The sequence below is a fragment of the Panicum virgatum genome, chromosome 3K (assembly GCF_016808335.1).
Source record: "Panicum virgatum strain AP13 chromosome 3K, P.virgatum_v5, whole genome shotgun sequence".
Taxonomy (NCBI): Eukaryota; Viridiplantae; Streptophyta; class Magnoliopsida; order Poales; family Poaceae; genus Panicum; species Panicum virgatum.
In genome coordinates this window covers 23,676,040-23,700,980 of record NC_053138.1, presented here as the reverse complement: position 1 = coordinate 23,700,980, position 24,941 = coordinate 23,676,040, and the positions used below count along the sequence as shown (strand labels likewise).

The following is a 24,941-nucleotide window of genomic DNA, read 5'->3' as shown; positions in this document are numbered from 1 at the left end:
TGAAGTTCAGAACCAAGTGTAAGCATCTAGGCCCTCAAGGTATGTTTCGGTGATTAATGACAACCATTAATGTGACTAATGAGTTTGTGCAGCTTAATAAATCATTATCGCTCATTTGGTCATATGTCAAAAGAGGCCCCTCAATTTCGGTCATTCAAAAAGGCGATCTCGGCTTTTAACTTATATTTGTCAAGGCTAAGGATCTTTCTAGTCCTAAGTGTCACAAGGTTGAGAAGGACACTTAGGTTAGTATAGGTTTTATAGTTTTGTAGTGATCGCACTATTAAGAGGGGTTCATGAGTTAGTAGCTTGATCAAACTTGAGTTGGCCTTAGAAATCTTGCACACTCACTCAAAAACAGCAAAAGATGGTCAATAGAAGTCAACACAACTCTTGGAAGAAGAAACAATCAAAGTCACATTCGAATCCAAGTCAAAACAGCTGAAAACAAAGAAAATCAGTAGCACCGGTTGAACCGGTGCACAAGCATCGGAGCATCCGATGCATGGCGGAAGGACCGATGCCCTGTCGGTCCATCTTCTCTGGATGAAGGCAGATATCAAGTAAAGCACCGGTTGAACCGATGGTCAAGAAGATAAGCACCGGTGCAGTGAAAGTCCTTTGTTCCAGAGAGCATGTTTTGATGGATTTCAACCTCTCTTCAGCACCGGTTGAACCGACGCTCCGAAATCAAAGCACCGGTGCAATGAAAGTCCTTTGTTCCAGAGAGCATGTTTGATGGACTCCAACTTCTCTTCAGCACCGGTTGAACCGATGGTTCAGAAACAAAGCACCGGTGCATTGGATGTACTTTGTTCCAGAACGCTTGTTTGAGTTGATCAGCGAACCTCTTCAGCACCGGTTGAACCGATGCCCCTACGGAGCATGCACCGGTGCAATGACGCAAGCGTGGATACTGTGTCAGAACTCCAACGGCTACTTCTTTGACACAGAGAGACCGGTTGAACCGATGCCCATATTTTCTATACCGTCGGTTCTTCCGGTGGTCACGGTTTTTCTGCAGAAAACCTCCAACGGCTATGTGACCTCCTCCACTCTATATAAGGGTACCCCCTGGTTCATTTCAGTTGCCTTTGACACCTTGAAAATATGAGGCCACCCTTGAGAAGAAGAGATAGAGCTTTGAGCAAAAGAGAGAAGATCTAGTGCTTAGTTTGTGCTTCAACCTTGAAGAACTCATCCATTGCAAGTGTAGCAAGTGTGCTTGAGCTAGGGCCAACTGAGTGTAGGTCAAGTGAAGGCTTAGGAACTTGTTACTCTTGGTGTTTGGCAACACCTAGACGATCTTGGTGATCGAAGTGTTTCTCGCGGAGCTTGCCAAGGATTGTGGGAGCCCGGAGAAGAAGATTGTACGTGGCTTGAGCTCCACCACGCCGGGATGGTGAACGGAGACTCTTAGTGAGCGCCCAAGTCTCGGTGACATGGGAGGTGACAAGACTTTTAGTGAGTGTCACAACGTGGATTAGGGGTGTGTGCCAACACATCGACACCACGGAAAAAAATCCGGTTGTCTCTTGCACTCTCTTTCTTTTCAAGCACTTACTTTCATGCTTTCTTTCATGTGCTTGACCTTAGAGATCATAGCTTAGCTCTACCTTGCTTAGTTTCATATCTTTGTTAACTTGTGTAGTTTGCTTTGTTTAGCCGGTTGGTGAATTGAGCCTTACTAGCCTTGCATAGGTTAAGGTTGTTTTATTGCTTTAGAATTTTGAAAAAGGCCCAATTCACCCCCCCTCTTGGTCCATCGATCCTTACACCAAGTCTGTCCAAAGTCTCAATGTAACCAATCATTTTGTGTAAGGATCGATGGACCAAGAGGGGGGTGAATTGGGCCTTTTTCAAATTTCTAAGATAGATAAAACAACCTTAACCTATGCAATGCTAGTAAGGCTCAATTCACCAACCGGCTAAACAAAGCAAACTACACAAGCTAACAAAGATATGAAACTAAGCAAGGTAGAGCTAAGCTATGATCTCTAAGGTCAAGCACATGAAATAATGCATGAAAGTAAGTGCTTGAAAAGAAAGAGAGTGCAAGAGACAACCGGATTTTTCCCGTGGTGTCGATGTGTTGGCACACACCCCTAATCCACGTTGTGACACTCACTAAGAGTCTTGTCACCTCCCATGTCACCGAGACTTGGGCGCTCACTAAGAGTCTCCGTTCACCATCCCGGCGTGGTGGAGCTCAAGCCACGTACAATCTTCTTCTCCGGGCTCCCACAATCCTTGGCAAGCTCCGCGAGAAACACTTCGATCACCAAGATCGTCTAGGTGCTGCCAAACACCAAGAGTAACAAGTTCCTAAGCCTTCACTTGACCTACACTCAGTTGGCCCTAGCTCAAGCACACTTGCTACACTTGCAAAGGATGAGTTCTTCAAGGTTGAAGCACAAACTAAGCACTAGATCTTCTCTCTTTTGCTCAAAGCTCTTTCTCTTCTTCTCAAGGGTGGCCTAAGGTTTTCAAGGTGTCAAAAGGCAACTGAAATGAACCAGGGGGTACCCTTATATAGAGTGGAGGAGGTCACATAGCCGTTGGAAGTTTTCTGCAGAAAAACCGTGACCACCGGAAGAACCGACGATATAGAAAATATGTGCATCGGTTCAACCGGTCTCTCTGTGTCAAAGAAGTAGCCGTTGGAGTTCTGACACAGTATCCACGCTTGCGTCATTGCACCAGTGCATGCTCCGTAGGGGCATCGGTTCAACCGGTGCTGAAGAGGTTCGCTGATCAACTCAAACAAGCGTTCTGGAACAAAGTACATCCAATGCACCGGTGCTTTGATTCTGAACCGTCGGTTCAACCGGTGCTGAAGAGAAGTTGGAGTCCACCAAACATGCTCTCTGGAACAAAGGACTTTCATTGCACCGGTGCTTTGATTTCGGAGCGTCGGTTCAACCGGTGCTGAAGAGAGGTTGAAATCCATCAAAACATGCTCTCTGGAACAAAGGACTTTCATTGCACCGGTGCTTATCTTCTTGACCATCGGTTCAACCGGTGCTTTACTTGATATCTGCCTTCATCCAGAGAAGATAGACCGACAGGGCATCGGTCCTTCCGCCATGCATCGGATGCTCCGATGCTAGTGCACCGGTTCAACCGGTGCTACTGATTTTCTTTGTTTTCAGCTGTTTTGACTTGGATTCGAATGTGACTTTGATTGTTTCTTCTTCCAAGAGTTGTGTTGACTTCTATTGACCATCTTTTGCTGTTTTTGAGTGAGTGTGCAAGATTTCTAAGGCCAACTCAAGTTTGATCAAGCTACTAACTCATGAACCCCTCTTAATAGCACGATCAAGAACTAGAAACTATAAAACCTAACTAAAACAAGTGTCCTTCAACCCCTTGTGACACTTGAGACTAGAAAGGTCCTTAATCTTTCAAATTGAGTCCTTGGTTCGCATGATTGTTTTGAATTGAGGGATCTCCTTTCATATTTCATATGAGACTAATCCAGTTATTGAGCTTTCCTTTAAAACACACGTTAGTCGCATACGATTGTCATAAATCACCGAAACTTACCATTAGCATCTATCGGCCTAGATGCGCTACAATCTCCCCCTTTTTGGTGATTGATGACAACATAAAGTAGAGATACATACTATAAGAAAATGAAAGCGATAAACAAGCATGCATTACTTGAAATAAAGCACATGTAGGGACATGTCAACACAGAGCAAACACAATATCCAAATAACATGTCCATACACAAAATCCATGAAGATCCAATCACGCCACAAACCACCAAGCTCCCCCTATCTCTACTCCCCCTATCTATCTCCCTCTTTGGCAACAAAGCACCAAAAAGGAAGGCAAACTAATCCTGAGCTGGAGAAGGCGGGGTCTTCCGGCTGGGTCCGGTGGAGAACTGAGCGGCGGAGTCGTCGGCGTCGTCGTCCGTCCAGTCGTCGTCGACCGAAGAAGACTTCTGCTCGACCGGAGTCGTCGGAGCAGCAGAAGTAGCTGGAGTAGCGGTAGAAGCTGGCGCAGCGACGATCGTGGAGTCCGTCGGAGGAGCAGACGTGACGGGAGTCAGGTCTGGCTGAGTGGGGCGCACGACGGACGGACGGAGCACCTCGGGCTGAGAAGGAGAGTCGAACGTGAGTGACTGAGCCGAGGGGTGCTGGAGCTGGTGTAGGATCTGCTGCTGTCTATGAAACTCTGCACGCTGCTCGGCTGTCCAGACACTAGGCTGTGGAGCAGGAGCCGGGGTAGTAGTAGGAACAGGACTGGCAAACAACCCGGTCTATAGAAGTGGTGACACCGGGAAAGATGACAAGGGTGTCTGCATGAATCCGCCAGCAGGTGGAGGAGGAGCAGTGGGGTCGAACTGGAGCTGCTGGGGTGTAGGGAGCTGAGGCTCGGGCAGTCCAGTGTGACGATACAGCTGACCGAAGCATCCCGAGAAGAAGGTAAACATCTGCTGCTGGATCTGGGACTGCTGCTGAAGCTGTAACCTCATGGCCTCCTGCTGCTGTCGAATCCCCTCAAGCACCAGAGTTTGGGCCTCCTGCTGGCGAGCCTGCTCGGCCTGCATGCTCAGCTGAGCTGTAGCAAATCTGTCCTGCTGATCTGAGAGCCGAGTAAGAATAGCAGCGAGTGCATCGGGCTGAGTGACCTGAGCAGTGGAGACTGGAGGAGCGGGGGCTCGTGCTGCACCAGAAGATCCTGCCTCATCATCATGAGCTCCTCGAGGGACGGTAACAGTGGGAATGAAGTCCTCGTCATCCTCCGAGTCCTCTGAGTCAGTGATCAGGTAGTGTGGGAGCTGGGCCTCTGCAGCTGCTAGTGAAGCGTCCTCGGCTGCTGTCGGATCATCTGCAACTCTGCCCTCAGCCAAGAAACGCTCATCCAGAACCCGCTGTGCTCGGCGCTGGCCTCTCGAGCCACGACGACCGTCTCGAGGAGTAGCTGGTGAGTAAAAACTGAACTGTGTCCTCGAGTGCTCCAGCTCATCCATATGCTCATTCTGACTTAGCTGAGCCAGAATCCAACAGATCCAATGAGCAAACGGATGACGACGGTGAACTGTCATTCCATCTAGAATCACATCCTCAAGCTCGCAGATAAAGAAGTCGACTAGGTCAAAGTCACGACCTGTCATGATATAAAGTAGAAGCCACTGCTGCAGAGCTGTGATCCCCTCGTTGTATCCAATCCGGAACAACAGACTCTTCCTAAGAGCTAAGTGGATAGAGTGCGCCATGGGAGTCAGCCTGTCCGGAGTCCTCGGTGTGCCAGGCAGGAAGGGCTGCTGAAAAAGAACACTGATCTCCTCGTCAGATGGGACGTGAGATTCATGAGGACGTCGAGGAGGTACCGTGCTGCCATAAGCCTGATAGTGTATGAAGTGTGGCTCCTCGGCAATCTGAACTCCAAGATAGGTAGCCAGTCGTGCTCGGGTCAGACGATAGTGCCTCTCCTGGAACATGAAGTCAATAAACTGCCGGTCCTCCTCAATAAACAGAGTGGCGTAGAAGACTCGAACCCACTCTCGAATATACCTGGACCTCTCACTGAGTAGAGTAGGCAATCCAACATATCTCTCAAAGAGAGGAAGCACTGGAGTCCCACCTGCTGCTACACGCATAGCTACCCAGTGGAGCATCTTGTGCTCACTAATCTTGATGTCCAACTGGCAGTAGGTGTGGTAAAAAGACTCCTGAAGCAGAGTGTAAAAACGACGATCAACTCCGACATCCCTCTGCTCGGGAAACCACTGCTCCGGGGTCACATAACGCAGTCTCTTGACCCTAGGTCCTGGAATACACCTGAGATCGAACAACTCAACCTCGGGCAGCTCCTCACCACTGTCCTGACCACCTGTCTGAGTCTGACTGTCGGTGTGCTGCTGCGGTGCATGACCTGCTCCCCTCTGAGTGCCACTACCTCGAGTCCGTGGATGTGAGCGGGACTCAGGTGTGGCCTGAGCTGTCTGAGTACGTCCTGAGCGACGTAACTGCTGCTGTGGCTCCCCCTGAGCCTGAGGATCCCTGATCCTGAGTGAGCCCTGCCTGTCAGCTGCATCTGCCACTGCCTCAGCCTGCTCTCGCTCGCGGTCCTCACGGGTGCGCTTCTTCTTTTTCTGCACAACCATCTTGCTCTTGCCCTTCTTGTCACCAGCCATCTGACATAGAGAGTCAAAACAAAGTTTTGATTTGAGCCTATGACGTGAAATCTAGTGGATAGCAGCCTTGATATCGATGACACGCTAAAGGATTTAAAAGATATCTATGTGAGCATGTGCAAAGATAAGTGACAAGATTCTTGTGTGTGTGATCAAGGCAATGATATATGTAAACATGTGTGCAAAGGATGATGTAACAAAGGAAATTCACTTTGCAACAAGGTGTAAAGGTCATACCCTTGCAAATCCGGGAAGAAATCGAAGAAAAAAAACCTAAGAGGCAATTCCTCGAGCACCTTGAGTGCGCCTGATCAAGGGGTGTAGGGAGTGAGACAGAGCCCTTGCTGCGGCTCGAGTAGGGCAAAGGAGCAGGGGAACGCGCGTGCGGAGGTGCTGCGAAGCGGCAGCGCTGCTCGTGGAAGGCGACGGCGCGCGGTGCGGGCGGCGCAGGGCAGCGCAGGGCGGCGCAGCGTGGCGCGGGCGCAGGCGCGGCGCGTGCGCGAGCGCTGGCGCGTGGCGCGCCGGCGAAGTGGAGCAGGAGCGGCGCGCGTGCGGCAGTGGAGGGGCGTCGCGGGAGTGGCGGCGGCGGAGCGGCGTACGGGCGCGTGTGAGGGCGGCGGTTTCGCGAGAAGGAAGAAGAACAGTGAGTGAGACTGACGCGTGGGCCCGCGGAAAGATTAAGTGAAAACATAACGGGCGGGCCCGCCAACCCTAAGCACCGGAAGGTCCAATGGTTTGGAGAAAAGACCGTCGGTGTAATCACCGGTGTAACTTTGACCAGATCTGATTTGAGAGGAAAACGTGGTCAAAAGGGCACCGGAAGAACCGTTACTGGGGCATCGGAACATCCGATAGGCGTCGGTGCAACGGCAGGAGTAAGGTCCAGAGACAAGGCACGGGCCAAAACTCCACATAGTAGCACCGGTTGAACCGATGCTTATGCGTCGGTTCATCCGCCAACCATCGGAAGCACCGGTGAGCACCGGTGTAACGGCCGGAGGTTGTTCCAGAGGCAATGCAGAAACCGTGCCACGAAGACTTTAAGCACCGGTTGAACCGATGAGATGGAAAAATCAGGCGTCGGTTTAACCGGTGGTTAAGGAAATTTTCTGCTGAACTACAAACTCTACTTCTGATCCAAAAACTCAAAGCCAAAGCCATAAACACTCAGTTTTGGACCATTTTCGAGAGACAACCTCACCCCTCAAACACTCAAACTAAATGCTCGCAAGCTTTTATATTAACTTAGGCAAAATAAGATACAAGCGAGGTTTAAACACAAAAACCAAATGTATGAGCCACTTTGCCTATGAACTTAGAGATTGAAACTTTAAGTTCGATAGGACGTGACTCAATAGGCATGAAAGCACAACATTGATCTTTTCACTCTTGTGGAGATGATATATCATATTTAGCATGAATATCTTTCTCGAAGTGTGATTTGCTCCCTTGTGATGCTACTAACGTGATGCAATGCCAATGCAAAGCGAGAAATTAAACAAGGATGCATTCTATATGACAAGCACATGCATTGCAAAATTTAAATCTATCTTGTCAAGTTTGAACCCTCGTCAAGCTTCTTCATGATGAACCATTCTTCATGCCATGAGCGAAACCAAGACCACCGGCTCATGCAAGACCCATGTTCATCACTATCTTGACAAGGTTAGACAAGCCCCTAGCACATGTACATATGAAATGCATTTATATGACAAGGCAATTATATGACGTTAGATGCATCTAGAACGTTAAGCTCACTCCTTAGCCTAACAAAAGTACTCTCGTCTAAAGGTTTTGTGAAAATATCCGCCAATTGCTCCTCGGATCTCACACCTTGAAGAGATATATCTCCTTTGGCTTCGTGATCACGCAAGAAGTGATGGCGAATATCAATGTGCTTTGTGCGAGAGTGTTGAACCGGATTTTTGGCAATTTTTACGGCACTTTCATTATCACAAAGGAGCGGGATCCTATCTAGTTTCACACCAAAGTCCAAAAGGGTTTGCTTCATATATAGGATTTGGGCACAACATGCACCGGCCGCTATATATTCCGCTTCCGCGGTGGACAAAGCCACGGAATTTTGCTTCTTACTCGACCAAGAAACTAGAGAACGCCCAAGCAAGTGGCAACCCCCGGAGGTACTCTTGCGATCGACACGGCTTCCGGCAAAATCCGAATCCGAGTATCCCAAGAGATCTAAGCTAGCGCCTTTGGGGTACCACAAGCCTATGCTTGGGGTGTGCTTGAGATACCGAAGGATCCTATTCACAGCCGAGAGGTGTGATTCCTTTGGGTTTGCTTGAAAGCGGGCACACAAGCACACACTAAACATTATATCGGGCATGATGAGACATCGGTCACCCATTCTTGTTTCTCCACCAAGAAGCTTCTCTTGGTGTGCCCTTTCTTCTTTGGGAAGAGCTTGGTCTTCTTGTCATGGCTCTTCTTCTTCCCAAGCTTCTTGTTCTTGTTCTTTTTCTCATCTTCTTCATCATCACTTGAATCATGGCGATGTTTGCCTTTGTTGTCCTTCTTTCTTTTGTCCGGCTTGGGGCAATCGGGAGAGATGTGGCCTTTTTCTCCACAATTATAGCAAGTTTTGTTCTTGACATCTCCCCATGGCCGGAATATTCTTCTTTTGGGGTCAAAGTTGAAACCCTTCTTGTTGATCTTGTCATTCAAGCGTGTGAACTTTCTCATCATGAGAGCAAGTTCTCCATCATCTTCTTCATCGGATGAGCTCTCATGATGATCCTCTTCTTCATTGCTTGAGCTTGATTCTTACTTGACCATCTTGAGCTTGCGGGATTTGTTAGCCTTGGTTTTGAGAGCAATTGATTTGCTTGTTGTTGGCTCTTCCGACATACCAAGGATACCCATTTCATGAGCGCGAATTTCGCCCACAAGCTCTCCCACTTCCATTGCATCAAGATTCTCTTTTTGAAGCATAGCATTGATAATGTTGTACTTGGGCTTCGGAAGAAGCATGAGAATCTTGCGGTTGATGGAGGCACTGTCAATTTTTGAAACTTCAAGAGCATTAATGTCCTTGACAATGACATTCAAGCGAGAATACATATCATTGCAATTTTCATGAGCAAGCATCTTAAAAGAATCATACTTTGCTCTAAACAAGTAATATTTTTGTTCACGGACTTTTGTGGAGCCTTCATGAATTTCAATTAGCTCTTTCCATATCTCACTTGCTAAGTCCATGCCATTTACTCTAGCAAAGACTTCCTCACTAATGGCTTCGAAAATTGCATTTCTAGCCTTAGCGTTCCATTTTAATTGCTCCGAGGTGGGAGTTCCGGTGAATCCGGTCTTTGTTGCCATCCACACTTCGGGGGCAATCGCATCAAGGTATGCGGCCATACGAACTTTCCAATAGGCAAAGTTCTTGCCCTCGAAGTGAGGCGGCGAACCTCCCATCTTGGCCATAGCTCTAGGCGGTGAAGCCCAATGATCCAAATGAGCAACGAGGCTCTGATACCAATTGTAAGGATCGATGGACCAAGAGGGGGGTGAATTGGGCCTTTTTCAAATTTCTAAGATAGATAAAACAACCTTAACCTATGCAATGCTAGTAAGGCTCAATTCACCAACCGGCTAAACAAAGCAAACTACACAAGCTAACAAAGATATGAAACTAAGCAAGGTAGAGCTAAGCTATGATCTCTAAGGTCAAGCACATGAAATAATGCATGAAAGTAAGTGCTTGAAAAGAAAGAGAGTGCAAGAGACAACCGGATTTTTCCCGTGGTGTCGATGTGTTGGCACACACCCCTAATCCACGTTGTGACACTCACTAAGAGTCTTGTCACCTCCCATGTCACCGAGACTTGGGCGCTCACTAAGAGTCTCCGTTCACCATCCCGGCGTGGTGGAGCTCAAGCCACGTACAATCTTCTTCTCCGGGCTCCCACAATCCTTGGCAAGCTCCGCGAGAAACACTTCGATCACCAAGATCGTCTAGGTGCTGCCAAACACCAAGAGTAACAAGTTCCTAAGCCTTCACTTGACCTACACTCAGTTGGCCCTAGCTCAAGCACACTTGCTACACTTGCAAAGGATGAGTTCTTCAAGGTTGAAGCACAAACTAAGCACTAGATCTTCTCTCTTTTGCTCAAAGCTCTTTCTCTTCTTCTCAAGGGTGGCCTAAGGTTTTCAAGGTGTCAAAAGGCAACTGAAATGAACCAGGGGGTACCCTTATATAGAGTGGAGGAGGTCACATAGCCGTTGGAAGTTTTCTGCAGAAAAACCGTGACCACCGGAAGAACCGACGATATAGAAAATATGTGCATCGGTTCAACCGGTCTCTCTGTGTCAAAGAAGTAGCCGTTGGAGTTCTGACACAGTATCCACGCTTGCGTCATTGCACCAGTGCATGCTCCGTAGGGGCATCGGTTCAACCGGTGCTGAAGAGGTTCGCTGATCAACTCAAACAAGCGTTCTGGAACAAAGTACATCCAATGCACCGGTGCTTTGATTCTGAACCGTCGGTTCAACTGGTGCTGAAGAGAAGTTGGAGTCCACCAAACATGCTCTCTGGAACAAAGGACTTTCATTGCACCGGTGCTTTGATTTCGGAGCGTCGGTTCAACCGGTGCTGAAGAGAGGTTGAAATCCATCAAAACATGCTCTCTGGAACAAAGGACTTTCATTGCACCGGTGCTTATCTTCTTGACCATCGGTTCAACTGGTGCTTTACTTGATATCTGCCTTCATCCAGAGAAGATAGACCGACAGGGCATCGGTCCTTCCGCCATGCATCGGATGCTCCGATGCTAGTGCACCGGTTCAACCGGTGCTACTGATTTTCTTTGTTTTCAGCTGTTTTGACTTGGATTCGAATGTGACTTTGATTGTTTCTTCTTCCAAGAGTTGTGTTGACTTCTATTGACCATCTTTTGCTGTTTTTGAGTGAGTGTGCAAGATTTCTAAGGCCAACTCAAGTTTGATCAAGCTACTAACTCATGAACCCCTCTTAATAGCACGATCAAGAACTAGAAACTATAAAACCTAACTAAAACAAGTGTCCTTCAACCCCTTGTGACACTTGAGACTAGAAAGGTCCTTAATCTTTCAAATTGAGTCCTTGGTTCGCATGATTGTTTTGAATTGAGGGATCTCCTTTCATATTTCATATGAGACTAATCCAGTTATTGAGCTTTCCTTTAAAACACACGTTAGTCACATACGATTGTCATAAATCACCGAAACTTACCATTAGCATCTATCGGCCTAGATGCGCTACATTTTGATCACATGAGGACTGACTGAGCTACCTTCTGGCAGCTTGCACGCAAACAAGGACTTTGAGATATTGAACCTCTCAGTCCTGGCTTGGTTCTGAAACATCCCACGCAGCCCCTCGATCATGGTGTGAGCATCCGCATGCTCATACTGCTTTTGCAGATCAGGGGACATGGTGGCGAGCATCAGACAGATGACATGTCGTATGCATAACAGAGAAAGAACACAAACTAATCTTTTGTCACATGCAGTGCAAACAACTCGCTCCAGTTTTAACCCCTTATGACCAATTGATCTAATCAAACCGTGCAAAAGTAATAGATCCAATTCACTACAACAACATATCACCTATATGCTAATGATCCAGACCAAAAACTACGCAAGATGGCTCTGGTACCACTGTAGGGAAACGGGTAGGCTACGCTAGCATCACTATTGCATATACCCAAGATACTTGCGAGTAGAAGATCATAGATCGTTACCAATAGACGCGCAGCGCAGCGGAAGAAGTCGCGCGTCGATGTAAAGGAAGTAGTCGATCACATCCCACGAACCGAGCTCCTCGTCCTTGATCCCAGCAGCCGATCAGCGCAGTAGTGGCAGCAGCGCCTCCACGGAGTCCACACGTACGGGGATGAAACGCCGGGCTTCGGTGTGCTAGCACCACACGCACGGCAAGGGCGGCGGCCGAGAGGGGGGCGGCTAGGGAGGTGGCGGGGCTCACAGGTTGTGTCCCCCCCCCCTTAGCCCCTCCCTCGTATATATAGGGCGTACTAATGGCTTTCTATCTCATAGGCCCATTAGTAACCCTAAACCCTCTTGGATCAATATCCTCTTGGACCTTTAAACCGTATTGTAATAATGGGCTCTTGGGCATATCACCAACAGAGAGGGCATGATGTACTTGAAGGGTTAATGTACAACCAATTACAGGATAAATCTGAATGAATTGCAAATGATGCATAGTGGGTGCTTGTAGTAGTTCATATTGTTTCATTTTTGGAAGGCGCATATTAGCTCAAAATGGTTCATAATAATGTATAATTCTCCGGTAAACAATCAACAACACAAAAAGATCATGGTAAGATCATGGTAATCGAGTAATGCCCTAGGAAATTAGTTGCTCATATTTCCCTCGATTATTTTCGCTTAATTCCTTCTTAAAAAAATCCCCACTGATAAGTGATGCCGACACAAGGACGATGCGATCTTCACGATAGTAGGTTCACGAATCCTCCGTTAAACTATGGACAACATATACAGTTTAATTTAGCTCACATCAAAAGATCATTGTAATCTAGTAATGTCAAAGCAATTTAGCTGACATAGTAGCTATAATTTAGCTATGTCATTTTATTTCCCTTGAATCTTATTTTCTGCTAATTTGTTCTAAATTATATGTCATTTTGGCAAATCCAGATACATAATAGTAGCTATATACCTAGAAACAGTGGCAAAAGTAATGTATCTAAAAATTCTTAAATGACCTATAATTCAGAACGGATGGAGTAGGGTAAGATTGGTTCCTAAGGCCATTCTCAGTGGGAGTTTTATGGAGAGTTTCATGACATTAAATACCATCACTTTTGCTGACATGGCAATGAGTGAGAAGGATGGAGTTTCATGGGATGTGAGGAGAGTTTCATCACCATGAAACTCGTCTGGCACGGTTACCTAGTTCTCAGTCTAGATATCTGTGTCCATAAAACTCCACTGAAACTGGCCTAATATCATATCTTAGCCGTCTAAAACTTGACTGCTCTCTTGCGTTCCCGGCAATCTGCTTGCTCCCGCCTTCCCTGTTTCCACTAATAAAGAAGCATCAGCATTAATTTTAATCCACCCATCTGGGGGGCAGTTGTCCATCGAGAGACATTGCCATCTTGCTCGAAATTCCTGGTCTATTTGGCCTCTGAAACCGTCTTCTTTTTCTTCCGGTCTTCGATGTCCTATGCTGTTGCCGGACTTTCATCAGAGTTTTTTTTTTGGCAATGTCAATGTGCAGTACATATACACGGAGCAGTAGGCAAGATTGTGAGTAACCGATCTCCCCAGACGCAAGGATCCAGGAGTACACGTTTCAAGCTCTAGACTCGGTACAAGCTAGCTATTGATGTTGCGACGGTATAGCACACGAAATTGGCCGAGAGCAACCTTCTCACGTACAAATGGATGTCGAGCTCCACATGTTTTGTGTTATGATGATGATGTACGGAATCTTTATAATAAATAAACAGCGTAACTGTAATCGCAGTATATCACTGTTGCCTTGTCGATGGAACATGTAGCTCGCGATGAAGATTCTGAAGCCAGCAGCACTTCACATTGGCCGCCATTCGTCATGTAAACTGTTGTGGCATGAGGAGGAATGGCTCGGTTTCAGAGGCCCGGATTCCATCGTTTTTCTTTAAGAAAAAGAAAACAACCATCCCTGCGCGTTCTTGCCGTCTGGCCGGAAAGTTCAAAGCCGGAAAGGCCCATTTGAACTTCTGCCGAATACAAGCCCACTGGAACGTTAGGGTTAGGGACTCGCACGCTGACTCCACAAATACACGAAGCGTCGAAGCCGCGGAGGGTATGCCTGTGCCTCGTCTCTTCTTTCCTAGTTCGGCAGCGGCGGCTGCCAGTCGTCGTGCTTGGCCTTGGCCACCGTGTGGTCGTCCTCCATCCTGCTAGCTCCCGGTACCCGCCGCACCGGTACCCTTGTTGAGAGATAGAACCCCTAGTTGTGGCCTACTTTTTCCGTTTTAATCAGATCAGCTAACGTTTTCTGTGCTGCGAGATTCGATTTTCTTTCTCTCTTCGCAATCTTCTCTTTGTTTTGCTCAGAGCATCAGTGATGTTACATCCATATTAACTCATCCTTGCACTTTGAGCTGCGCGGTGAAGAAATCATTGGGGATTGTTGTCTGAGATGCTCTCATACCTTTTCCTTTGTTTTTTTTTCTGGCGCAGATTGCCGAATTGTGACGCTCCAGATCGTGATTTAATGCAACTATTATCTGCGTTTTCTTTTCTGCAACCTTTAAGGTGCTGAAGAAAATAGTACCTGCTGAGATCCATAGCTGTTTAATCTGCACGCCTAACCTGACTAATTTATTGCATTGAAATAAACGAAGCACATACCCGCCGGGATGAGCTAACCAGACGCGATTTGGCATAAGCGAAGCAAATGTTTTGCGGCTGTGATTGTTTTTTCGGAGCATCTGTGAATTGTGATGCATCATTGGTATGTTCATCCTTGCGCTTCGTGTTTCGCCTTGTGAATTTTCTGAATTCTGATACTTGGAGCCAGGATCGATGATGCAACCTTTAACTGCGTTATCTTTCTGCAACCCATTTATGGGTGCTGAAGAACACATAAGCTGCTGATATCCATGGCCGAATTCACTCTGCAGACGTATCCTGATTGTGCATTTCAAAACAACAATCATTTCATTTCGAAAAAGACCTGTCCTGATTGTTTTGTTGCATGAGTTTCAGCAGAAAGGACTGGTTGGATCTCGCAGTGAAACTAACCAAGCACACACACACACACACACTCACTCACCCTCTGGGGGATCTGCTTAGCAGTGAAACTAGCCAAGCACACACACTCACCCTCTGGGGGATCAGCTAAGCATACACTTGGCAGTTATTTGTAGGAGCATCTGTGATGTATGGTTACCTCAACATTCATCCTTGCGCTTTGTGTTTGTGGTTTCTTAATCTGATAAGTGGAGCCAGGATTCGATTATGCAACTATTAACTGCGTTATCTTTCTGCAACCTTCAAGGTTGCTGGAGAACAGATAACCTGCTGAGATCCATGGAAGAATTCTCTCTGCAAACCTATCCTGATAATTTTGCTGTTCGAGTTTCAGCTGGAACAACTTGCTGCAGGTCGCATTGAAACTAATCAGGCACATGCTCGCCCTCAGGCAGGGGCGGATCTACAAGGGGGGGGGGGGGGGGGGGGGGGGGCTAGGGTGGATTAAGCCCCCCTACCTCCCCAAGATCCATAGATACCCCCTAAGCCCCCCCCCCCCCCCCCCCCCCCTCAATTTTGGCATGAAACAATGAAGAAGAAGAGGGGAGGAAGAAGAAAATAGTAGATATGAGCCCCCTCTAAATATTGAGACTAGATTCGCCACTGCCCTCAGGAAGACCAGACTCTAAAATACTTGGCATGAGCAAAGCAAATATTTTGACAGCTGATGTTTTCTTTTGGAGCATGTCCGATGTTAACATTCATCCTTGAACTTTGAGGGGAAGGTTGCCCCTTTCTAGTGAAGAAGAAAACATTGTGGGCAGGCACTCATTTCCTGCTTATCTACAAAGCCTGCAGTTGATGAGCACACCGCACCAACCAGCACAAAATCAAATGAATACCTTTTGACCCGCCTAAACTTTTCCCTCCGAGGGACAATCGATTTGGAGAAGGCTTTCCACGGTCGCCTGCGTGCTCGGTTACTGCCTGATTTGGTAGCCGCGATTGGCCGGAGCAAATTCGCAAACGTGTCGTCGCAGTGCAGCTAGAACCAAAACGCCGCGCTGTCGTGTGGCCTGAAGGTGCATTGGTTCCTCAGAAGACTTGCACTAAAAAATAACCCCCCTGCTCCCAGTCTCTGACGGACCGAGGTCTCTTCAGATTCAGAGGACTCGCACTCAAAAATAACCCGGCGAAGCGAACGCGACGACACGGCGATCCGCAGATCGCAAGGCCTCTCGCTCACGCCGGCTTTTGTTTAATGAGGTGGACCGGGCTTTCGCGTGGCGCATGCGACGCCAGGCGACACGAGGCGTCCTTTTCCCGTGAAACGCTGGACGATACGGTGAATCGCCGCCAGCACTTATCGGGCTTCTTCGTTCTGCGAAATCTAGGGAGCTCCTGCAGGCCAGGGATCCGGCCGGGCACGGCAGGCGGTTCAGACTACCATCGTCGCCAGACAGCGTGCCCCCGCGTCGTCTCGCACGTTTACACCTGAGACCCTGACACCCCTCGCCCGCGAGCTCGCGGTATATAAATCTCCCTCACCAGCTCATCGACACGAACCGAGTTGAAGCAACACGACTACTACACCCTTTCCCGTGTCCAGCTAGAGCCGTCGTCTGGCTCTCTCCTGATCTTTGGCACAGCTAGAGCTCGACCGGGTTCGCGTCGTCCTCGCCACCAATGGCTTCCCCTCTCACCGTCGCGTTCGCCATTCTCGTCGTCCTCGCCGGCGCCGTCCAGTCCGCTCGTGGTACGCCGGGCTTGGCCCCGTCCTCTAATGTGCCACGCTCGCTAACCGTTTCCATTTCGTCCACGTATATACGCACGCTACGAGAACCGTACATGGGGCTAGCTAGCTAATGCGAGGTGTCGTCGGCAGGTGGGCGGATGGCGTGCGAGGAGCTGCCGCGGGACGCGTGCGCGTTCGCGGTGTCGTCGGCCGGGATGCGGTGCGTGCTGGAGCGCACGCCCGAGGGCGCGCACCGGTGCCAGACGTCGGCGGTGCGCGCCGCGCGGGGCATGATGGCGGCCGGCGCCGGGTGGGTGGAGACCGACGCCTGCGTGCGCGCCTGCGGCGCCGACCGCGCCGCGCTGGGCCTCCCCGTGGCCAGCGCCGCGGCCGAGGACCGCCGCGCCCTCCGGGCGCTCTGCTCGCCGGCGTGCCAGCACGGCTGCCCCAACGTCGTCGACCTCTACGCCACCCTCGCCGCCGGTGAAGGTGCGTGCGTTTTGCCGTTGCGATCGTACGATCGGCGACTCTCTCGACCAGCTATATATGTAAAGATAATAACTTGATGCATGCTGGGTGCAGGCATGTCACTGCCGGAGCTGTGCGAGGCGCAGAGGAACGCCGGCAGCCGCCGCATGATGATGGCCGCCGGTATGGCCCCGCTCGGCGCTCCGGTTGTGGCTCCGGTCTCGCCCCCCGTGGTGGCTCCTCCGGTCGCGCCTCCGGTGGTCGCGCAACCTCCGTGTGATGAATGGTGAATTCATAAACACGGCGGCGTCGATTACTTGAATAGCTGACGCCCTTGTGCTGTGTCAGTTCTAGATGTCCCAGCGTTCCACATACTAGGTTGAATTGCTCGCTTCGCCGCGCTCGTGCAGGGTGCGTGCATGATTGTAGTGCATATCCAGGGACAGGAAACGGACGGATTGCAACAATATAGGAAAAGATGAAGAGGTTAATAATTGTGAAATCGTAATGGAAAGGAATGTATGGGATGCAAAAAAATATATTTTGAGGAAAGGAAGCAAAAATTTTGGAAGAATTAAGTAAATGAAGAGTGCATCTATCGACAATTCCTCTACTCTAGAGGAAGGACACGCAGCTCCAACTAAATCATCACCATCTATGGAGCGCCCGGAGCGTCGTCTGTCGCCTTGTTTAGATTCTAAAATTTTACACCTAAAAATATCGCATCGAATGTTTGAACACATATGTGGAAGACTAAATAAAATCTAAGGGGTGTTTAGTTGGTGAAAAAGTTTGAATTTGGGTACTGTAGCACATTTTGTTATTATTTAGTAATTAATGTCCAATCATAGATTAATTAGGCTTAAAAGATTCAGCTCGTTCTAATCAGTTAAACTGTGTAATTAGTTTTTTTTCAAGTGCATTTAATGCTTCATGTATGTGTCTGAAGATTCGATGTGATGGGTACTGTAGAAATTTTTTTGGGAACTAAACACCCCCCTATTTGTAAAACTTTTTGCACGAATGTGTTGTAAATCGCGAGATGAATCTAATTAGTCTACTTAATCCATAATGTGCAATAGTGATGCTACAGTAATCATCCGCTAATTATGAATTAATTATGGATTAATTAGACTCATTAGATTCGTCTCGCGAATTACAACCCATCCATACAAAAAATTTTATAAATAAATTTTATTTAGTACTCCAAAATAGTAAGATTCTCTTCCAAAAGTTTATGCAAAAAAGACCTAAACACACCCCCGATCAACTGACACAGCGAAGCGATGTGTCCTGGAAACCGTGTCCCACCGGGAGCTGAGAAGGTCCACAAAACAAAAGTTAAGCTGTATTTATATTCCAAAATTTGTAAAAACATCACATCAAATATTTCATGCATGAAGTATTAAATAGAATCTATTTACAAAAACTTTTGCAAGAATGGGTTGTAAATTACGAAATGAATCTAATTAGTCTACTTGATCCATATTTTGCAATAGTGATGTTATAGTAACTATTCACTAATTATAAATTAATCATGAATTAATTAGGCTCATTATATTCATCTCGCGATTTACAACCCATCTGTGAAAAAAATGTAAATAAATTTTATTTAATACTCTAAATTAGCAAGATTTTTTTTAAAATTTTTGATCAAATAATTTAAACACAGCCATAAGTGAGAGGAAGGATGCTGAGAGGAGGGAATAATGGACACACATTAACAATACTGCTGTCTTTAATTTGGTGCTCACAAATCCCTTTGCGTCAATTTTTTTAACCGCGTAAAGTAGACGCGGGCTGGGACACGTATCGATGTGCGGTAGCGTACAGTAACCTGATGGGCTCGTTGGCCGGGGATTTCTTCCGCGATAAGATGTAGCATATACGTATGTATCGGAGGGAGATAGCTCCATTGTTTTAGTGCGAAATAAAGCCGTACCGTGCTACATTCGTGTACTGTTCATTTTGTTCCAGTACGTGTCAACTACTACAGGTGCATGCTTCCGCTGCTGCTTTTTTTTTTTAATTGCAGATGAATGTGTCCATTGCAAGTGTTGCTTCTGTTCCTGCTCGCCACAAGTCCTCGCTGTCTCGTGACAGAATAGAAAGAGATCACTGTATATTGGCTTCTTGACCGGAAATGGAAAGACAGACTTAAGTGAGCATCATGCACCGTGTGGGCGGCCGCACAAGGGTTTCTCTCATGGGCCGTTAGCATATAAAAATCAAAGTCCAACACTCAACCCTTGCTCGCTCTCGTTGTCTCCCTTGGGGGCGGCCGCCTCGGCTAGTGGAGTTGTTTCCCCACGTCTTCCTCGTGTCCTTTCCCAAACAACGTGCTCTCAAAATATCTACAAGCTACATAAACCGGTAGTAGTGGCGGGCGCTGAGTTTAAAGTTAAGGAGGTTTGGTTCTTCCTCCTCATCTCCACTCATTTCTTCTCTTTTTCTTCATTTTTTCTATTTTTTTCATTTTTCTCCTTTCATTTCAATAGAACTTTTGGGCACTAGGGGGGCTAGAGCCCCCTAGCCCTTCCATGTAAATCCGCCCCTGACCCGTAGTTATTTCTTACCCATAAAAAATAAGTAATATGGTGCACTACATACCATTCAAGGTCTTACCTAGTAGAGAGGCCTTGCGGTTGTTTTTCTCTTCCTCCAAAAACAAAAGCCAATATAGCTGGAATTTGTTTCGCACCAATGAGCTTCTTGTTGCACCTCACGTCTGGATGGCACGACCCCGTCCAAGAGGGCAGAACGAGGTCGTCGAACCTAGTGTCGGCCATCAACGGATGGCCGTCATCGATGCCGGCATCTATGACACCGACGATGACCCTCCGGCCGCCGGCGTCGGGCCAGCTGTCGGGCGACTCGCCCATGCTGTTCGGTCGGCAGCCCCAAGAACCCCGGAGTCCGAGTGGTCTGGTGGTAGGCGATTGTGTTGGGGAATGTGCGGACCAACCCGGGCTTTCTGGAGACCTCCTTGAGCTCGCCCTCGGTCAGCCGCGCCGCGAAGCCGGTGAAGACAGTCTTGTAGGACCGGAGCAGCCTCGGCCCTCCGAGGACATTACTAGAAAGATAGTTAATTCGGATTTGTTCTCGTACATGCACGAGTGCAATTTGTTCATGTCAGATTACATTTGACCTATACATGATTCGGTTACAATCCAAATAACCCGTGCAACCAGCCCGGACGAAACCGTGTCAGCAGCACATGGACGGGTTGGTTTGGCTCTAGCCCTATGTGCTGCTTCTCCACGCCATCATCTGACAACAGCCTCGGCGAGTGTGATGCGCCCAGCGTGACTCCCTAGTCGTGAGGAGACAGGCGACCCCTCCGGCGACCTTCTGTCTCTAGCTCAGCGCCACTCCGAGCACGCCCAACTGCCATTGCCGCACCTAGCGAATCGTTAACCCATGAAAACCGTGCAACCCGCTAGTTTCTAAACCGCCCAGCTGACTTCTGCACGAGTTGGATTGGGTTTTAACCAAAAACGTGTGAAACCAGACCACGAATAGGGTGAGATTACATATTGACTAGTCTTTCGCTGGTCGTCGGGTGTGCAACTTCTGACTGATCATCGGGTAGCCGAGGAAGAATTTTCTCTCGTCAAATTTGAAGTTGCAACGGATTTGTATCATCCTAGCAACCTTCTTACCGCTGAAAGATGTGGCCTTCACCACAATCGAATTTGATAGGCAGTTCCTGCAGTCAATCGCCGTCATGTCCAATGTATACTATGCGAGACCGTAAATGTTGCCAAAAGTATGGGCTGCCACTCTTGTACCAAATTTTCTGGCGAATTCGCGGTATAGTCCGCAAGTGTATTGATGAGAATGACTATAGAGGCATTGAACGTCGTCATATATACATTCTGGTAGCCCCGCACGAGCACGAATCCAGCCAACATATAAAAAGGGGGCTCATTCCCTTTTCTTCTTTTTTTCTTCTTCCTAAAAATGGAGGGGTAGCTTAGGGGGTATCCATATATCTTAGGAAAGGTAGGGGGGCTTGAGCCCCCTAGCCCCCCTTCCCCCTAAATCCGTCACTAGCTCCGCACTTGAAAGAAATTGCAAGCCCCCTAGCACCGCCTTCTAGCCTCCTAGATCCGCCACTGGTTCCGCGCTTGAAAGAAAATGTCGACATAGTTGCTTAGTGTGTAGTCGATGAAACATTGGTTGGAGAACACCAATAATAGGGATGAAGTTAGAGTGAAACAGGAGGAGCAAATGTATATAACTATATATGGTTTTGAAGCTATTATATAATCAAAATAGTGATGCATCCATTCATTTTGAGGATCGAAAGTTCAACATAAGTGAGAATAACAACTTTTATTGTAAAGTCAAACTAAGGATTCAATTAAACATGTCAAAATGGTAGTGGCAGACTTATGATTTTACCAAAGGGTATGCCACACTTAATTTTTTTCATATATAATTTGTTAAAATGCATATACAAGTGGTATGATTCATATATATAATTTAGTAAACTATTTCAAATTTTGTTGAGAAATATAATATATGAGAACAAAGCTTTAAATTCAAACATTAAGTGTGAAAGGTGCAAGGTTCTTTGATCTTAAAGATTGTTCTAGCCAGCTCTGAGGCGCTGGGTGATCCTAAATTACCTGGAGCAGTTGCGGAGCTGGCGGATTTCTACACCTAGCCCCATTCTTCGAAGCACTTTAACTACCCAAATAAGCCATATAGTGATACTAGCAATAACAGAGTATAAAATGCATGATTTAGGGTATATCTCAATCGCAATTGCACCAAAAGTTGAAAAAAAAATTAAGTACATAAGAAATACCAAAATAATTTCAATTTGGTCCATCCCCACCTAGTATATGTAGTACAATTGATTAGTGAAAATAATTATTGAGAATGCAACAACCACTTGCACTAATTTCGCATGATGGCTTGTTTGAATTATACAAATAGAGCTAGCGAATAAAATAATTTTGATGTCTTGCACCTATGCATTATGTAATTCTAATAGATGTACAAATTGCGGCATAAAGAAGTTTATGAATTACTGGATTCATGAGAAAATCAACTAATTAAGAGGTACGAAGCACTAATTACTAGCCTATTACTGTCTGCGGTCTGGAACTGCTGTCCACTTTAAGCGTTCTTGTGTTGTCGAAGTATAAGTAAATTGTCCACCTCTTTCCATTAGCTTAAGTTTTTAGGTTGAATTAGTTGGTGCCAATGTTTAAAATCGCGGGCTATAGAATTTAGGGGGAGCTTGGCCAAAACGCTATTTTACCGATATAGCGGTGCTATTCGGTGCTATAGCGCGCTAATGAGTATCGCGACAACTACTTCTGGCCGCTATAGTGGCGCTATTTTGGTGCTATAGTGCGCTATTTTTTACACTGGTTGGTGCATGCAACTAAATATAGTATTAGAGCCAGAGGACTCGAGTTCGAATCCTGACAAGCACAATTAAATAAAATAATTATAACCGATTCTTAATTTTCATGTTCAAGGTCCGCGGGAGCTTGAACTTGAGAGGAGTGCCGAAGTATAAACCCCACGCTCCCAGCTTTGCCAGACGCTGGGCACAAGCGCTTGCCTCCATGGCTGAGGATCGCTTACGAGCCGGCCTCATCTACAGCCTCTTTGTGCCACCAATTTGAATCTGCTGGGAGGGTGCTGTGCGCCTATGCGACTCTCGACGTTTGGGTTACAAGGAGAGGATTGGTGAGACGTGAGCGTGATGGAGTGAGAGGAGAGGCCGAGAGGGCAAGGCGCAGGGGGACGATTTCCATGGGTAGAGAGGGAGAGCTGAATTGGCGGGCTGCATGGAGCAGTGGAGGCTTCCATTGAGGCTCACCATCTGTTGGGCCACATGTGGAACTACCGCTTCTTTAGGCATGTGGTCCAAAATAAGCAATGTTTACAAATAGCTATGTGTCTTTTTGTTGGGGACTGACTACTTACCATCGAGTGTTTTTTTGGTTGTTTCATCACTCAATTTTCTATCCATTCAAAATGTGGGATATGCAGTATTTAAATAGACAACTGGGTGAGTGAGCTAGCACAATCAATGGGCTAAACAAAAATCGTAATCATGACACGTATACTGTCAATTGGTCTCTCGGCGGGGGCAAACGAGTAAACGGGCTCAGCCCACACTATCCTTTTCTTTTCGGGACACTGATTAGTTTTGTGGCCAGCATCTTCCCCATAAAAGTGACAGAACAGTTTCTGCGGGCCCTGCGAAGGTCCGCGGCCTCAGCCTCTTCCTTTTCCTCGGCCCTTGTTGGACCTGCCCCTTTGATGGTGTTCTTTGGAGTTGTTGTTGTCTTCCTCCTTCGGAGGTTGTGTGGGTGGTGGGATTATGTAAGGATCGAATTCTTCTGGGAGTATGTACTAATTTTGCTGATTGGTGTTTGTTTGACTGTTTTGTTGCCAGCTCAGTTGCTGCCTTATTAACTTTCTTTGTTCGACCCTTCGCTTGTAGTCTGCTTCGGACTTTGCGTATTTCTCTACCTCCGCATACAATTCTGACAGACTTTTTGGTGGCTCTCTGTCGAGGTGGGATGCCAATTGGCTTGGGAGGAGACCTTCGATAAATTTGGCTATTGCGTCTTTCTCAGAGAAGTTTGGAGTTTGTGTTTTTTTCTACACAAATCTCCGAAGGTACTCGGGTAGTGGCTCTCTGTCCATCTGTATGCAGCTGAATTGTTGTAAGGTGTTGATGGATAATTTTTTGAAGACTTGAAAGTCTTGCTTGAGTTTATTCCTTGAGCTGCACCCAACTTTGAATTGAGAGGGGTTGAATGTAGGAGTACCAGTTTGCAATTGGGCCTTCGCGTGCCATGACAAAAGGACTTTGCCATGATGGGATCATCTCTGCCAGCTGAGGCGATTGTAGCTTTGTATGTCATTATGAATTGTGCATGATCGACTCATCCATCATATTTTGGGAGTTGGACTGGCTTGTAGCCGTATGGCCAGGATGTTCGCTGCAAGGCAATTGACAGCGGTGATGTTGAGTCGAATGGAGGGTTTGGTTGGAAATGTTGATCTTGATATATATGAGTTGTCTGGCGAAGGTGTTGACCTTCGTCATGTCTGGAATGTCCAGCGACTGCGTGGGTGTTTGAGGGCTCTTGCAGTTGCCCAACTTCTTCTTGCATTTTCTGGATTTCTGCTTGCATTTCTGCAACTTTACGTTTTGCTTCAGCCAGCCTCTGAGCTTGCTCGGCTGCTCTCTTTCTGGTCGCCAGTTGATTGGCCAGGTGAGTTTCTTCATTTCTAGGGCGCGAAGCTGAAGGTTGAGTTCATGGTGCATGTTTTGTTCAAGCTGGTTATCTTCAAGCTTGAAGATGTTGTTTAGTGTTTCAGCCTCGGTTGTTGTTGTTGCTGCTGCTGCTTTTTTGCCCGCCGCAGCGGCCTTTTTTGCCTCAATAGCACGTTCTGCTTGGATACACTTTTCTTTCTCAGCCAGCTGGGCGGGGGTTGGTTCGATTGGAGGAGATTGTCCGATGGGGACTTCGTGAAGGTTTGAACCTTCGGCGTCAGGAGCGCCCTGGTTGGTGGTTTTCTTTCTTTGTGGGGCCATCGTAAGGTGATTTTCAAGCTAAGAACACGGGTGGGCGCGTCTGTTGGTATCTTCGGCTCGATCACCAGACAAGAGGAAGTAGACTTCGGACGAGGGTTAAAACACAAAGAAACGAGTTGCACAATAGAAATTGCACTATAGTTCGCACAAAATGTTCCCACCCGTACAATGTTGGGTGGGGGGGGTATTTATACCCCCAAACCTTATTACATCATACCAAAAATATCCCTCCAGTCCCCACGAAGGTCAAGAGATTACATTAGGGGTATTTGGTAATTTCC

The 24,941-nt window shown here is 47.3% G+C and overlaps 1 protein-coding gene and 3 non-coding genes across 4 annotated transcripts; all 4 read left to right on the top strand.

The window, feature by feature from the left end:
* Positions 1-14,237: 14,237 nt before the first annotated feature.
* On the top strand, positions 14,238-14,330 carry LOC120701683. The gene has a single exon (XR_005686243.1). It is a non-coding gene; the product is annotated as a small nucleolar RNA snoR26 (small nucleolar RNA).
* Positions 14,331-14,702: 372 nt separating this feature from the next.
* LOC120701684 lies at positions 14,703-14,790 on the top strand. The gene has a single exon (XR_005686244.1). It is a non-coding gene; the product is annotated as a small nucleolar RNA snoR27 (small nucleolar RNA).
* A 343-nt stretch (positions 14,791-15,133) lies between these two features.
* LOC120701685 lies at positions 15,134-15,220 on the top strand. The gene has a single exon (XR_005686245.1). It is a non-coding gene; the product is annotated as a small nucleolar RNA snoR27 (small nucleolar RNA).
* Positions 15,221-16,771: 1,551 nt separating this feature from the next.
* LOC120700741 lies at positions 16,772-17,470 on the top strand. The gene is made up of 2 exons (XM_039984977.1): positions 16,772-17,102; positions 17,196-17,470. Exons 1-2 carry the CDS (start codon positions 16,772-16,774, stop codon positions 17,369-17,371), a joined length of 507 nt encoding a protein of 168 aa, XP_039840911.1. The 3' UTR covers positions 17,372-17,470.
* Positions 17,471-24,941: the final 7,471 nt, after the last annotated feature.

Bases quoted from the DNA above. Each gene is read 5' to 3' on its own strand.
- LOC120700741 (XM_039984977.1), top strand. From the start codon at position 16,772: ATGGCGTGCGAGGAGCTGCCGCGGGACGCGTGCGCGTTCGCGGTGTCG. The intron at 17,103-17,195 runs GTGCGTGCGTTT...TGCTGGGTGCAG, and splicing joins CACCCTCGCCGCCGGTGAAG to GCATGTCACTGCCGGAGCTG.